The 16,998-nt window shown below is 41.2% G+C and overlaps 2 protein-coding genes across 9 annotated transcripts in view; both read left to right on the top strand.

The window, feature by feature from the left end:
* b4galt6 (UDP-Gal:betaGlcNAc beta 1,4- galactosyltransferase, polypeptide 6) overlaps positions 1-16,998 on the top strand; it is a 55,735-nt gene that overhangs the window by 23,954 nt on the left and 14,783 nt on the right. For 6 of the 8 annotated variants that reach the window (XR_009680680.1, XM_061077945.1, XM_061077943.1 and 3 more), the window contains 5 exons: positions 3,343-3,456; positions 3,932-4,056; positions 4,538-4,654; positions 4,982-5,169; positions 10,362-10,484. Coding sequence is in view for 7 of the 8 variants with exons in the window: in XM_061077945.1 (XP_060933928.1) it covers positions 3,343-3,456; positions 3,932-4,056; positions 4,538-4,654; positions 4,982-5,169; positions 10,362-10,484 (667 nt within the window). In the remaining variant the exon portion in view is untranslated. Of the gene's footprint in view, positions 1-3,342; positions 3,457-3,931; positions 4,057-4,537; positions 4,655-4,981; positions 5,170-10,361; positions 10,485-15,652; positions 16,282-16,998 lie in introns of those variants that run through there. The other 2 variants (XM_061077947.1, XM_061077944.1) reach the window with 2 other exon arrangements.
* LOC133010452 (uncharacterized) lies at positions 7,096-8,545 on the top strand. Its single transcript, XM_061078034.1, has 2 exons — positions 7,096-7,725; positions 7,879-8,545. The coding sequence occupies exons 1-2, from the start codon at positions 7,577-7,579 to the stop codon at positions 8,543-8,545; spliced, it is 816 nt and encodes a 271-aa protein (XP_060934017.1). The 5' UTR covers positions 7,096-7,576.

The raw sequence follows: 16,998 nt of genomic DNA, 5'->3' as shown, positions 1-16,998 counted from the left end.
GCAGACTGTGACATATTTGAGTCCTCCCCTTATTTGTTGAAAATGTATGAAATGAGAAGTATCCTATTTTGAAATAAATAAAAACATATAGCTGCAGCCTAATAGTGTAACGGACTGGGTTTATGTTTATGTTTGGTTTTGACGTATGTTCAGTAAAACACTGTGTTGAAGGAGCGCTCTGATATCCTGAGAGTCAGTGAAGGGGTCTGGGTGGGACATGTGACTGTTTGGACCAATAGGATGGGGTTGTTTTGGGATCGGGGATCAATGAGGAAGTGAAGTGTTGTTGATGTGTGCGAGGGACGGAGTAAGAGCGAGAAGTGCACATGTTCGTGTCCTGTGTAAGCTGGGACGCTACGATAGCTTAAAAATATATATTTTAGTTGGTGAAATATTAAAACAAAAAGCGAGAGCAGGTCAGACTGGAGGCGAACACAGATACTGAAGCTGCAGCTCTGCTTTAACTCGCGTTAAAAAAATGTACGGCGTTAAAATGGGTTTGCGTTAACGCCGTTAATAACGCGTAAAACTGACAGCCCTAGTCAATATCTATCAAAATGTCACCCACATACAGTAAATACAACACACACATACAGCAACACTTCCTGTACCTGTTTTAGTTAAGTAAAAGAACTCTGGGTTTTCTGTGGACTAAATGCATTAATTTGCTATAATAACATTTTTATTGTATTGTTTGAGGACCAGAAGATGCATAAAATCATACCATAGTGTCCTGACATTAAGTTGAGTGCAAAGGCTTCTTTTTTTTTTTTTTTTTTTTTTCAAATATGTTTATTGAGCTTTTTATATATTGACATAACAACAATAAAACAACACTCAGTACAACATTGGTCTACACAGTCTATACATACTTACAACTCACATTCACTAAATCAGTGCAATGAAAACAAGATAAAGATAAAGAGCTTAAGGCTAGCCGAGGACAACATTCGAGAGCACTGAAGCCACTGTAGAGCTGGAAAAGTTAAGATATGGAGTCCAAATGTTCATAAACTGTCCCTTTGAAGAGTGAAGCAGACAGGTCAGGTACTCAAGGGGAAAACATTCCATAATTATCTTGTGCCAGTTCGATTTAGTGGGGGGTTTGTCGCTTATCCAAGACAAAAAGATATTCTTCCTTGCTGCATATGTGAGGATATTATACAGTCTGGCAGCGCTGGCATCCACAATAGTATCCTGACTGGTGTAACCCAGGATTAAGGAAAGAGGGTCCATGTGCAACACTACACCAAATATTTTTTCTAAATCTTGCAAAACACCCATCCAATATGCTTGTATTTTAGGACATGACCAGATACAATGAGTATAGGTGCCCACTGAGATTTTACATTTTAAACATGCAGGTGAGAGTTGAGAGTTCATTTTATGTCTTTTGTTAGGAGAGATTTGTAAACGGTGCACAATCTTATATTGCAGCAATCTGGCACGGTTACACACAGATATTTTCTTTGTTTGAGACAATACGTTAGTCCACTTATCCCCATCAATATCTATACCAAGTTCACCTTGCCACTTCTGCATAACATCCTGTACATTTATTACATCAGTCTGGCTTAAGACATTGTAAAAACAAATAATGGATTTCTTAGTTGGGCCAAGGAGGAGTAATTGTTCAACTGCAGATGTAGTGGCATCAATATTAAGAGTAGTTCCCCTGTTTATGAAGTCCCGGATCTGCAGGTATTTGTAAAAGTCATGTCTGGGAAGATTATACTTTTCTTGAAGTTGTGCAAATGATAACATGGATGCACCCTGAAATAAATCACGCATCCTTTTTATCCCTCGAGATGTCCAAGTGCTATACCCACCATCCACCATGCCTGGTAAGAAGTTAGGATTGCCCTGAATTGGAACCAACGTAGATGTTAGACCAGACCTCCCTTCAAGTTTTTTTTGTAATAAACCATGCTTTTAAAGTATTGCAGATTATAGGGTTATTTTTACAATGGCTCCTGGCTGACTTTAAGTCCTTGAAGGCCAAAAGGCCTAACAGGGAGCCTGAGGTCTGTGACTTTTATAAACTCAGCAGATCAGAGGTAGGGTCCTCCTTGACCCATTCTGCTATAAATCTCAAATGGGATGCCAGCTGATACAATCTGATGTTGGGAAGGTCTAGACCACCCTTCGAACTGGGAAGTTGTAGTTTCGCTACTTTTAGCCTGGGCTTTCTCTTGTTCCAAATGAAGTCACTCAGCCAGCCATTAAGCAGCTTCAGTACTTTGCCTGACAAGAGTAATGGGATCATCTGTATGGGATATAACAATCTTGGCAAAATATTCATTTTAATAATAGAAACTCTACCAAGCAATGACAAGGGGAGTGGAGCCCATCTGCCCAGGTCCCTCTTTATGGAGTCTAGGAGGGGGTTAAAATTGGCCACATACATTCCATGAAATAAAGGTGTGATATGAATACCCAGGTAAACAAAACCTGTTATGGTCCATTTAAATGGGAATGAGGGTAGTGTGTCAGTTCTATCTCTAAGACTTCCCATTGGCATAGCTAAAGATTTTGAGAAATTAATTTTGTAACCCGAAAAACATCCAAACAAAGTAATTACCTCAACTAGACGTGAAACAGAAGTCTCAGGCTCCAGCACATAAAGTAAAACGTCGTCCGCGTAAAGAGAAATTTTGTGTTGGATGCCACCCACATTTATACCAATTATGTCAGAATCTTGCCTTATAGCCTCAGCGAGAGGTTCTGCAAAGGCTTCTTTTAACTGAAGAAATACAATAGTCATACAATAAACCCCAGCAGGAGGTCTGGGTGCTCTTTGTGTGAACAACTGCAAAGCCCGTATGTGGAGATATATTAGCTCAACCTAATGGATTTTAGTTCGAGTTGCACATCGGTGAGGTGCGGGGCCAGCTTGAGATCTTCTGTGTCCACCCTAGCCTGTAACAGAAGAATCCTCCACAGCTGAAAGCCAAGCCCATGAATCCAGCGCTTGGGAGGAGACCCAGTGATTCAGCCAAAGATGCCTACCTGTAGATAATGCATCAACTCATACAAGAACACGATCATACACAAACATACTGGAACCAACTTGGTTAGGGCCGTAAAACCTGCCAATTCTTCCATCCTCTCACACAATTTATCACTTTTCTAATATACTTTAAATTTTCTCACAGATTCTGTTTCCGCTGCTTTTGTTGTTCATTCAAGTTTTTAAAAATGTATTAAGAGATTTAATGATATCAAAACTTGGATACTGGCCAACTGTACTTTAATACTCCCTGAGCATCGCAGCAAATTTCTTTCTATTGATCTTTTGTATTATTGTGTTTTGACTGGAGTTTGTTTTCTTCTTTTCTGTAGACTATCCTGATGGCAGTAACTCCAGTGAATACCTGGTCCAGCCAACTGCATATCTTCCCGAGAACTTCACCTATACCCAGAACCTTCCCTGCCCTGAGCGATTGCCTTCTATGAGTGAGTAGACTGGTACCCAGCACCAGAATTCATTCATTCAAGTTTTTTATTTAAAATTATCGTTACTGCTCTCTCTGCTTTACTGCCTCATTGTTTAGTTTGGAAAAAATTAAAAGCTATTAGAAAACAGGTGCTCTTATCTCAGGAAATATGCTAATCCTTTTTGGTGACATCACTTGTTCCAATCATAATAATATTAATAATACCAGCTCTCCATCCACCAGATAATATGGTTGGCCAGTGGAAATTTGAAGTGCTGCAATTTTTTAACAATACCACTTACTAATGCTTGATAAATAATAATAATTTATGTGGTTTATATTATCTTATTGATACATTTATAGAGGCAGGAAAAGTCACAGACTCCTTCAAACATGACTGTCTTATCTTTTCCTGTAGTGATTTGTTTTGTATTTGTTTTTTGTTTATTGATGCTCATCTATCTGTGGAACCTTGAACCAAAAACTCTTCACAGAGGGCTTAATGGAAGTGAACATGACAGAGATCCCTATGGAGGATTTAGAACTGAAGTTATCCAAGTTTTTTGACATTGAATTCGGAGGCCGTTGGAAACCAAAGGACTGCAGACCTCACTGGAAGGTTGGTTTTTAGATTTTACATGTATAGATAACACTGTTTTTAATTTAAGACTTACCAGAATGCTTCATAGCTTTGACCGTTGCCATTGTAAGGATGTCCAAATCAGTTTTTAATTGCTGTTTTTGTTTGTTTTATTATGATAATTATACATGCATTACCACAGAAATACCAAAAATATATACGAAGAATCCAACATATTTCATTATTAAGTTACCGCAGCAGTGGGTCGTTCACGCCTCCGAATATTGGTGGTTTGATCCCTGGCTCCTCCATTCCATGTCAAATTGTTGTTAGACAAGATACTGAATCCCTAATTGTACCTGATGGAGCTATCAGTGTCTGATGGTATATACATGAATCTGTGTGCAAGTGGGTGAGTTGCAAATACACTCCATTTACATTATACAAAATGCATTTATATTATAAATTAATTATTATTATTAAGTATATATTGATCAGTACTTACATATTTGTGTTGTAGGTAGCCATCCTTATTCCATTTAGAAACCGCCATGAACATCTCCCCATCCTCCTCCACCACCTCATCCCAATGCTGCAGAGACAGCGGCTGCAGTTTGCCTTCTACGTCATTGAACAGGTGCAGTGTATTGATGTCTTTGTGTACTACAGTGTATTGCGAGGCATTTTTTTGTTTAACTTAGGGCTGCTGCACACTAGAGGATAATCAGGCCAATTTTAGACCCGATTCGTCTAGTGTGCACTAAGCATAAAAGTCTGATATTCAGCTGAATGAAATGTTTTAAGCTCATGCTGTATTAATTATTTAAAAAGTAAAAAATGCATTTGATGCACTGAAGGCAGTTGCTGACATTGAACAAGGTTTCACATTATTTACCTTTATTATATATAGCAAATATAAATGGTATATTATATGTTATATGTTTTCACATATGTATGTGTTTAGAGTGGGAGCCAACCCTTTAATAGAGCCATGCTCTTTAACGTGGGATTCCTAGAGGCCATGAAGGACGTGGACTGGGACTGCTTTATCTTTCACGATGTTGACCACATCCCTGTGAACGATCGAAACTACTACGGCTGTGATCAGATGCCACGCCACTTTGCTGCCAAGCTGGACAAATACATGTACATGTGAGTGCATTATATATATATATAGATTACTTCACACATCAGTGGGATCCTAACCTCCACTCTGGGATATTATTTGGACATCCTAGTTTGAAAGTGAATAGCTTTTCTTTATTTTTTGGAAGTGATCTCCACTGACCTCTGTTCACCTGATGGCACCTTCACGTTCACTGCAGACATTTTACGCAGGCACACACACACACAATCATACAAACACACACACTATCAAAACTAAAGCCGGACTTGTTGATACACACACATTGGTAGAAGATATTATTCAAAATGATTGATGACGCAACTCTGCTGATTAATTGTAAATGAACTAGGGCTGGGCAAGTTAATGCGTTATAATCGCGTTAACTCATCAATTATTTAACGCCGACAATTATTTTATTGCGCATTAACGCAGGTTTTATTATTTATTGTATTATTGTGAAAGTCAAGCTTTTATTTTGTGAAAGTCTATTGCTGACTGCTGCGGAACCGGAAAAGGATATAATTGGCGATTAAACAAACATGGAGAAGGGTACGGAGCTTTTACATGGCCATTTTCATTTTACAGTTCTTCCAGATGGCAGAGTCAACAGAACCAAAGTTATTTGTAACCACTGCGAAGTTGAACTTTCTTATCACTGGAGTACTTCCAGTCTAAAATTTCACCTCAATGCAAAACACACAGTTGATACCAGCAAATCATTCAACGAAGCAGAAAATGGAGCGAGGCTTCGGCAGACTAAGTTAGATGTAGGGAGGAGTATCGATAAACAACGGCAAGAGAAGCTAACAAATGCCATAGCAAAGTGGATAGCTACAGACTGCAGGCCGATGAGTGTTGCGGAAGACGTCGGTCTGAGAAACATTTTGAGGATCGCAACAAATTACTGCAGGTATGAGATATCCTCAAGACGCACCATCACACGAAGAATACACGAGTTGTATAAAAAGGAGAGAACTGCAAAAGCGACAACTTTACAACGTTACAACTTTACTCACTGGGGACTACTGGACATCACTCGGTAACCGCAATTACCTCGGAGTTAAGGCCAATTTATGCTTGTACGTCTTTTGTAAAATGGATAGATAAGACCGCCCTATCCGTCGTGGAACGCCCTCTCCGAGCGCCTCGGAGAGCTTTTCGTACACCTCTGATTTTTCTAACTGTCCGTCTCTATGTCGGAGAGCCCACGGACAGCTCTTGGCTGTGATTGGTCCGCGAACGACATATTTCCCTACGACGTCATTTCCGGACCTCAAACTTCCTGTTTCCTTCCCTGTGTCACATCAAACCCAAACACAACTATGATTCTACGATTAATGTGACGTGTGTGTTAAGCCAGCGGAGTTGTCCAGCTGACGGTGGCTCGTTAGAGCACTGACGGCATGTGTGCACGGTCACATACAGTTATAACGAGCTTTCAAAACGGCGCTAGCGGGCTAGGCTAGTGGGCTAGCCACCATGCTAACTGCGGTGGTGACAGAGCAAAAACCCGCCGTCACGACTTTAATTCCACTTCTATCATGACACTGTTTCTATAATACCGCCGGGTGAGAAGCAAACACTGGGTAGTAGTTAGTGTCGGGAGTCCCTGCTGACTGTGTGTGGAAGCTGGGAGGGGAGCTAGCTAGCTCGTCTAGCTTCAAGCTACACAGAACTTCAAGCCGTGGAATTAGCAACACAGTTCGGAAACAAGACCGGGGAACTGCTGCGCTAAGAAACGATAACATCAGCATTATGACCCGCTGGGTGTCACTTTATTTAGTTCTGTTAGTTGCCATGGTTCAGTGTGTGGGAGGCGAGCCACAGAGGTAAACAGACACACGTGGACTTCTTCTTCCCAAAATTGGGGTAGGCTTCTCTGAGCTCGTCTTCCGTTGCGCCACCTATGGGTTTGGCGGTGAATTTTTTTCAACGTACAGTGGTCGGACTAGTAAAAATCAAAAAGACTCTTCGCCCCCCGTGGAGCCCTCTCCGAGAAACGGATACGTAGAAGCATATTGGAGCCTTTACAGTGCATTATATTGATGAAAAGCCGGCGCTGCATTCACATGCTCTGACTGTGATGAAAACAGAGGAGAGACATTATGCTGAAACGTGTGCGGGACACTTTATTGATGTTGCACGGCAGTGGAATGTGTCACATAAAGTCACCACACTTAGCACAGATAGTGAACGAAATATGATCGCTGCTGCGAGACAACTGCCTTTTGACCATGTCCCCTGCTTCACGCACAGTCTCCAGCGTTCTGTCACAGTATCTCTGCATATCAGTGCGTTTGACAATATCCTGGCCAAGTGCAGAAAAGTTGTGGGGCACTTTAAACACAGTCCAGCAAGTGCAGCAGAATTAGAGCAACGAAAAGTTGAACATGGACAGAAGAAGGAGTTGCTTATGCAAGACGTTCAAACCAGATGGAATTCTACTCTGGACATGATAAAAAGCATCCGCAGAACAAACAGCCACTGAGAGACGTCCTCACCACAGACACCAAGATTGTCATGCCAACTACAGCTGAAATGGACAAACTGCAGAGGGTGGAAACGCTGCTAGAGCCTTGCAGGTATGTTTTACATCATATTTCTCACTATCCTGTCTGAGTGAATGTAAGAGAAATAGTGTAAATGCAGCATGAATATGTAGAGGATACTTTTGTGTATACTGTAAGTGAATGCAATTTATTTTTTACTGAAGTGGAGTTCATTTTCTGTTGCAGGTATTTGACTGGACTTTTGGGAGGAGAAAAGTTTGTCTCATGTTCTGTGGCTCTGCTTGCTTTTTGCCATCTGTCCCGGATGATGGAGAGCTCAGATGATGACCCTGCCTATGTGACCAAGTTCAAGTCTACATTCAGAAACGACATGGAGACACGCAAGGGAAATGCCAACATTGCATATCTGATGATTGCTACTGCATTGGACCCTAGATTCAAGGACCTCAAGTGTAAACCCAGAGCTGAGAGGAGTGAGGTGTGGGCCTCAGTCACCAACGTAGTCAAGGAACAGAGGGTTATTGCAGAGAAACCTAGGGAAGAAAAAAACTCAGAGCCACCAAAGAAAAAGGTAACCATATTGGCTGTTTCATCTGAGTCTGATTCTGAACAGAAAGAAGACTTAATTGAGAACAGTGTGCGTCGATACAGAGCAGAGCCCGCCATCAGTTCAGATTCCTGTCCATTAGAGTGGTGGTCCAAACATGCAGGCTCACACAGCAGGCTGGCCCCCTTTGCACAGAAGTACTTGGCCACACCGGCAACCTCCGTCCCCTGCGAAAGGCTGTTTTCTCTTGCTGGTCATATTGTCCAGAAGAAGAGAGCTTCTTTATCATCTGAAAATGTAAACATTCTGGTGTGCCTTAGCAACTGGCTTAGTGCAGAGGAATAAAAAACATCAAGTTTTAGGAATCCACAAACTGCACTGAAAGTGTTTTCTGGTTTGCCAGCAGTGCACTTTTTGGTGCTTCACCACACTCTAACATTAATGCCCTGGCAGTGGCAATAAGCTTAAGTTTTGTGTTTGTTTTCATAACATTGTTTAAGTTGAGATTTACACAAAGTATTTATTTTATTTAACTGCTACTATATAAAAATGCTGATGTTAAGTGTTTGTTTGCACAACAAATGTTATGGCACTTTAGTTCATATGGCAGTACATTTAAAATAACAGTGTCAAGTTCTAGGATTTGACAAACTGCACTGAAAGTGTTTTCTGGTGTCTCACTCTAACAGGGACATTTGGTACTAGACTGGTTATGCTGCTCCTTGAAGAAAGTAAAATGTTTCTGCTGTTACCTCAGAAATTGCCTTTTTTAATGATATGATAGTGGCTGAGGATGTTGTGGCCAGTTTTTTTCTTTTTCATAACGAACAGGATAACATGAATGCAGTGGCAATTAGCTTTAATTTTGTATTTGCTCTGATAACATTGTTTAAGTTGAGATTTACACTGAATATTTTATTTAACTGCTACTGTATTAAAATGCTGATGTTAAAAGTGTTATAAATGAGGTTATAAGTGATGACTGATGACTGAAGCCCAAGGTCAGTCAGGGTGATCTGCCTCAGGCAGTGAGACTCAAATCAATAGCTTACTCGCTCTGGACTGTTTCTTACTGCTGCTTATTGTCATGGACTGATTCAGCCTGTTTATAATAATTCTTTCCCAGATGTAAAAAAATGTCCAGTCTTCAAATATGGAGAGTTAATCGCGATCTAACAGAGGCCTGAGTGGAGAGCAAAATAAAATAATAATAAAAAAAAATAAGGGGAGAGGCGGTGGACTAGTGGCAGAAACTTGGACTATGGGCAAAAAAGGTCTCTGGTTCGTCTCTGGTTCGACTCCACGGAGACACAACAAAAAGACGAACCTGGATTGATCTGTCCAAAAATTCAAGAAGATTCTCCCTACCCTGTCTAGTGCCCCTGAGCAAGGCACCTTACTCCCCCAACATCTGCTCCCCGGGCGCCGTACATGGCTGCCCACTGCTCTGTGTGTCCTGCACCAGATGGGTTAAAAGCAGAGGTTAAATTTGTGTGCTTGTGCATGTCTGTGCATGTGTTTGGGACAAATAAATGTATCTTAAATCTTACCAACGTTAGCTAAGAGGTTTGGGGATTTACACTGCGGGTTCTTCATGGTGTTGTGGTTGTTAATGCTTTTGTTTCTGTGATCAGTCCCAATGTTCAAGATGCTTGTCCTTTCCTTACACAGAGAGACTATTTTATTTATTTTTTCATTCGACAAATGTGGAAGATTTTAAGGACGTGGTGCCTCAAACAAGTGTTGTGTTCTCTGGAGAATGATGAGTTGGTTTCTGGTCATATTTTTAAATAGAGCTTCATTTATTTTATGTACAAGTTTTGTTTGTTTTTGAGCAGATAAAAGTGGTTTGACAATATAAAAAATCTGATCTCTCTTCTCAGAGTAAATTACTGACAGAGCCGGAAAAAACTTAAATATAAAAATATATTTTTCAGTAACCAAACATATAAGCACATATCTTGATCACTATAACTGAATTATTAAAACAGCATTTGTATAGGAACTATTCTTTCCCAAGATTTTTAATCCTTGTAAACAGTTGATCCCTATATCCGTGATCACTATAAGCTGTTTCCATTGGTTATCATAAAAAAAAAAACAAGATTGCTGTGGATACTTTGACATGTGGTATTTACCTCATGTTTATTGTTGTTTCCAGTCTTCCATACAGAGAATTCTTTGGCGGCGTGAGTGGACTAACTGTGGACCAGTTCCGCAAAATTAATGGCTTTCCCAATGCCTTCTGGGGCTGGGGAGGAGAAGATGATGACTTGTGGAACAGGTTAGTGTCCAAAAGGGGATGTATAGTTGAAACCTTCACTTAGTTACACAGTTGATTGTATTTTTGTTTGGGAAGCCATTGAGGAAGAAGAGAATTTCACCACAAAAACAGTTGATGGCAACCGCAGCTTTATTTCTGCACTTGTTGGTACCTGTCATACTTGTGTAATCTGCTCCTCATGTCTGCTGCAGGCTCCAGACTATGTGGAGTAGGGCAGGGCAACTAATTGAATTTCAATTCGATTATGGCTTACAACGATTATGAAAACAAAGTTATCGACATATACCAAATTATTATCCCACGTTTTGTTTTGCTATGAGGGTCTCCTTTTGTCTTGCCATATGACGCTCTGGCCACACTGCCTCCGTGAGCGGCGAGTCGCTGCACCACGGTTGTGCTGTGTGTTTGTTGCGGTTGTCTTTTGTTGTCTTTCTGCAGCAGCACTGCAATCTGATGTTTCTGTTATAACTACTGTATTTCCTTGAATAGAAGTCGGGCTCTGTAGGCACACATGCTGTAATATGCCCAGTATCCTTGTACCGTGCCGTATACCCCTTCCGCAATTCCTTACTCCTCCATTCCCCTGCACTTTAGTGGACACTAATCAGAAGTTATTAGGACCTGAACAGTAATTGAAGTTTACTTTGTGTTTGTTTGATTCACTCTCGAGTTTATAAGACATGTACAAAAAGTCGAACATTTCACCCTGAGATGTAATCTGACGTGCACAGCCAGGACATCACAATTAAATTAACATTAAGGATCCAGAGTTCTGATCCGACATCATCGATAAATAACAAAATGCATGTGCTTGTCAGTTTGTGTGAAGTGCGACAGAGACCAGCAGACACACACACACTCCTGCAGACAGGTGAGAAGTTCTTCCCTGATCCCTCAGGCAGTATAGTATAGTATCTGTTGTAATATCTGTTATGTTCTTTAAAGTTCAATACATGCATGATGTTTCCATATTCAGTGAGTTATCATAATTAATAAAATGATTGACAGTATTTGACCAAAACTAGAAAATTCCCCCCGTAAAATTTTAAGCGTGTGCCTAGTGCTTTCTGCCAGGTCCACAGAGAGAGAGAACTCGGTATGTTTCTTTTTAAAAGCAGTAATTAATAAGCAATTTACAACTCTTACCCAGGGTTGGGTTTTCATCCCCAAAACTAATTTATCACTGTACATGTGATCTACCAACTGTACGAAACACACAGTGTGTGTGTGCGTGCGTGTGTGCGTATAACGTTGTCATGGAAACTCAATCACTGATTGCTCGCACCTGTGGTCACCCACTGGGAAAGAGACAGATCTAAGCTCTGAGCCCAGCCCTCGAACAAATGCTCTTATTCAAAAACTACAAGTCATATCTGTGAAATAAAAACACAGTGAGAGTCCCAATACTTGCGGAACACACAGATATATTTGGTTAGAGTTAAAACATTTGATCATTGGAGTAAGTTTCGGTCTGATTGATTTCACACTGACATTTCTCAGTTTTCCTTAATTTTGTGCTAAAAATCATGTATGATAACCTCCATTTGTAGCTTTGAGAGCAGTTTAAGCAGTTTTTAGTCTACCGGCCTCCCAAAGCCAATTGCAATTTTCTCTCTGAATACTCAGTTCAGCTCTCTCTACTTCTGCCTAATTATGACCGGATCTGCATTATTATTGATTTTAATATTGTTGTGCAAGTGATACTCTGGCAGGGGAATTTCGTTACCCCTTAGAATCACTTATTTTAGTTTTACACCCCACTGGGCCAACCCATGACAAGGGTTGGGTTTAATTTATATTCTCCCCCACCGCCCGAAATAAACTGGCCCCATTAGCTCTCACATTATTAATTCAACAACAGTTGGCAAATTTTCATATGCATTCTTATCCCTCTCTTCGGCCCTGCCCCACATACAGTACCTGACACTGAACATCTGGTGAACTCCTTTAATAATCTCTACCTGGCAGCATTGGATTAGGTTGCCCCAATCGGAACCAGTGTCAAATCTGCACTGTGGTTTAGTGACATCACCCAGTTTCTAAAGGCTCCAGTATGCTTCTACGTATCCGCTCCACGGGGGGCGAAGATTCTTTTTGATTTTTACTTCTCCGACCACTGTACGTCGAAAAAAATTCACCGCCAAACCCATAGGTGGCGCAACGGAAGACGAGCTCAGAGAAGCCTACCCCATTTGGGAAGAAGGCCACGTGTGTCTGTTTACATCTGTTAGCTTGCCTCCCACTCACTGAACCATGGCAACTAACAGAACTAAATAAAGTGACACCCAGCGGGTCAAAATGCTGATGTAATCGTTTCTTAGCGCAGCGTTTCCCCGGTCTTGTTTCCGAACTGTGTTGCTGATTCCACAGCTTGAAGCTCCGTGTAGCTTGAAGCTAGCTCCCCTCCCAGCTTCCACACACAGTCAGCAGGGAATCCCGACACTAACTTCTACTACCCGGTGTTTGCTTCTAACCTGGCGGTATTATAGAAACAGTGTCATGATAGAAGTGGAATTAAAGTCGTGACGGCGGGTTTTTGCTCTGTTACCACCGCAGTTAGCATGGTAGCTAGCCCGCTAGCCTAGCGCCGTTTTGAAAGCTCGTTATAACCGTATGTGACCGTGCACGCATGCCGTCAGTGCTCTAACGAGCCACCATCAGCCGAACAACTCCGCTGGCTTAACACACACGTCACATTAATCGTAGAATCGTAGTTGTGTTTGGGTTTATTGTCAAGCAGGACGTTTAAGGTCCGGAAATGTGAAATCCGGAAATGACGTTGTAGGGAAATGATGTCGTTCGCGGACCAATCACAGCCAAGAGCTGTCCGTGGGGTCTCCGACATAAACACGGACAGTTAGAAAAATCAGAGGTGTACGAAAAGCTCTCCGAGGCGCTCGGAGAGGGCGTTGCACGACGGATAGGGCGGTCTTATCTGTCCGTAATAGAAAAGACGTAGAAGCATAATAAGGAGGAAAGTGCGTAAAGTGGAGCTCAAATGGAAGGCCATCAAACTTAATGTTAATTAAGAACACATGAAGAACTTCATTAAAAAATATAATGCTGCAGTGAAAGAAGAACGGGAAAACTACTTTTCCACCTATCAGAATTTCCAAAACTCTAAAGTTTTCAAAACACTTGAACGAATTGTGGGATCCATGACTGACAATACCCCCATAGCCTGCCTGCCCTTGAGCCCTGTAGACCAGTTTGCCATTCCTCAGCTCCTTTTTTATCAGTGACGTTTCCTGAACTCTGACTGTTATGGTAATCCAATTCCAATCTGGTTTTCAGGCCCTCTACATTACAGAAAATGCTCTTTTGAAAATCTGCAATGACCTTCTTTTGCTTGAAGATGCTGGTAAATTATCCATCCTCGTTCTTTTGGATACTGTGCTTTCAATACTGTAGACTACCCCATACTCATTTTTTTCTCAGAAATATTTTTATTAAGTTTTCACATTAAGCACAAATACCCCATATCCCCTCCCAACTTCAAACCCAAGTGCCATGCCTGAGGGAATATCGCATTCTTGGAATTGTATAATAAGTTGCTGGACGTCTGGTTCATATACATTAGAGAGAGAAGAGCAAACTAGAAAAACCTTGAGTTAGAGAATAATTAATTCATACAAAGTATAATACTAGTAGAGGTCAACTGAAGGACAGATAATAAACAAAGCCAAACCAAAAACAAACAGATTTTAAAGTAAGAAAAATAAATAATTAATAACAATAGTAACAACGGTAATTATTTTATAATAATGCCAAAGAAACATGACAAGGGAGTGCATTGTTAGCTTGTTAGCATCTTCGAGAGATGGGAGTGCGGGGGAAGGCCCACAGGCAGGCAGTCAAAGACCTTTCCAGGGCTGCTGAAAAGGGAAGTCAGTGGCTGTGGATAAAGAGGAAGGACTCTGCCTGGGCTGTCGGATGAGTGATGGCATCTAGGTAGTGAGCCCGGGACGCCGGATCTCACTGCTGAACCCTCTGGAGGTGTCGTGGGTCAATCAGCGAAACATCGAAGAAGGAGGGCGCCCACTTGACCACCCATAGGATGCCATCAATCATTCGACCAGCCCACGGAGTCTCGAGTATGCAGAAAGGGATATTAACACCTTGTCCTACATAACAGATTTGACTTAAGGTTCTGAAAGTATTTCAGGAAAGGTCCCCAAACCCATTGGAACTTATTATTGGAGCTATAAACTGAGAAGTGGATCTTTTCAAGTTGAAAACATGCCGTAATGTCCCTCCACCTAAGAAGTATTGCCCACCGGCCAGCAGGGAGACAAAGGACAATGTGCGATCCTTGGTTGGAGTTGGATGTGTGTCAACCCCTCGGTGGTGCCGAAAAGTGCGACCAGAAGGTTAGGCTCCACATTGAGTTCAAGGGTTAGGGCCAGAGTTTGAAAAAATTTTCTCCAATATTTTCCTTGACTAGGACAAGTACAGAACATGTGTATAAGGGAGGCCTCATCTGTTTTACATATTTCACAGTAGGGGTTCACATCAGGGTAGAAACAAGACAATTTGGCTTCGGACATTTTTCGAAAATGATGGTGGAAGTTAACCTTGTTTAAATGAATCTGACAGAACTTAACTTAGTTAAGGGGAAATCAGGGAAGAAAATAAGTAAAAGAATTCTACAGGCAATCCATCGGGGTCCCAGGGATTTTCCAGATTCCAATGAAGAGATAGCTGCAGCTATTTTGTGTGATATAGGTTCATCTAGTCTAGTTTTGTTGTCAGAAGAGAGAGTGGGAATGTTCAGATGGTTTAAGAAATCCTCCATCAAATTGTTATCATTGTGGAATTCAGAGGAGTAAAGTCTGGAAGAGAAATTCCTGAATGTGGTTCCATCCTCACTGGCAATTTTTGTGATTAACTGTTTTGCACTAAATCCTCAGCTGATAAGCCAACAGCATACCAGATTTTTCACAATGGATTTAAAATAGACCCTTGATCCTCAGAAGCTGGCATTCAATTTGCTAAGTCAAATCGAGACGCTTTTGGCCTTCGTTTTCAAATTCACAGAGGACGAATTAATCTGTTCCCTAAGAAAGCCTTTCAAAGTTGTCACACCGCGGTGAGGTTTGTCTTGTCTTGGGTTTTTGTCTCGTAACTTCCTGTTTTATTTTGAAATCCTAACTCTCCTCTCATTTCAGGTCACTTGCCCTTCCTCATGTGTCACCGGTCTGATTGTCTCCCCTGATGCCAGATTGTTTCCACCTGTTCCCCTCACCCTCATGTGCTTATAGTCTGCGTCTCCCCTTTGTCTTGTGCCAAAGTGTTTCGTCCTTGTCCGTGCACCTAAGCCCTTGTCCACAGTCATTGTCGTGTTTTTGCCTAAGAGATTTGCTACGCCACGTAAGTTGTTTTCTGTTTCCTCCTTGAGAGTGATTTTTCGTTTGTTAAAGTTTTCTAGTTTAGCTTCGTTTTGTGTTGTTTGTAATCTGTTTTTCTTCCTCCCTTTTGGAGCGATTTATGTTTAGAGAGATTTAGTTAGTTGATGAGCCTCCTGTTTAGGTGAGCCTTTTCTTTTGTCCTGTTTCATAGTAGTTTGGTTTTCCTCCTTCGGGAGCGCTTTTGATTTCTTGCTCTAGCCTTTTGTTTGTCATCCTTCGGTAGCGATTTATGTTTTAAACCTTTTTCCTTTTCTAGTGTGTGTTTTGAATTTATTAGGAAGTTTTTCTTTTCCGAGGTTATTCTTGCCAGGTCATAGATATATTAAGTGAGTTTTTCATACCCCTATCGTTTGTCACTCTTCATAGAGGATCTGAATTCAATAAAGTGTGCTGGTACGTGTAATTCTCTGCATCTGAGTCCTCATTTCAGTCCAGGCCGGACAAAAGTATCCCAAACAATCAAAGTGGAGGTTTAAGTGCTTGTGAGAAAAAAAGATTTTATCTGATCCCCTCGAGATAATTACAAATCAACCATTTATATCCGATATCACACTGTGATGTTCAAAGGTAACATTTTGGTTTGAGGATTGAGACCCCCTAGCCTTGGCCTGAAAGGCCAATTGCTCGATATGTGATAGAACTTTCTTTCTCTCCTAATGGGGTGGTTAAAACATTTGACATTCCAGCTGAAAAAAATCTAGGAGGCTTACCCTTCTCCTTATTTGAAAATGTAGATTGGTTGACAGAAGCAACAACAAAACTCCCGGCATAATGCAAAGCATGGAAACATAAGGCAAGTATTAAATCAGGAGAGAACCAAGGCTCGTAAAGTTCCCAAGGACGGCAAACTCTTTAAACTACCAATTGTATACCAAAAATAAATCTTCCCACTTTACACATCATCTTCAGCTCCGTTGTTGTCATATGAAAAAAACAAAACACACCTGGGTTAACATTTCAGCTTTGCTGGGAACATGGTGAGGGAAAACTTTTCTGTGAGTCTGAAAGAGAATATACAATAAAGTTGGAACATAAAGTTGACACTTACCGAATACAGTTAAACTTAACACTACGCCCGTCTCTCAGACGGTGAATAGTCGGCTGAG

Source organism: Limanda limanda, chromosome 9 (assembly GCF_963576545.1).
Source record: "Limanda limanda chromosome 9, fLimLim1.1, whole genome shotgun sequence".
Classification (NCBI taxonomy): domain Eukaryota; kingdom Metazoa; phylum Chordata; class Actinopteri; order Pleuronectiformes; family Pleuronectidae; genus Limanda; species Limanda limanda.
Note: the sequence above shows the minus strand (reverse complement) of the source record. Positions and strands in the feature narration are given on the sequence as shown.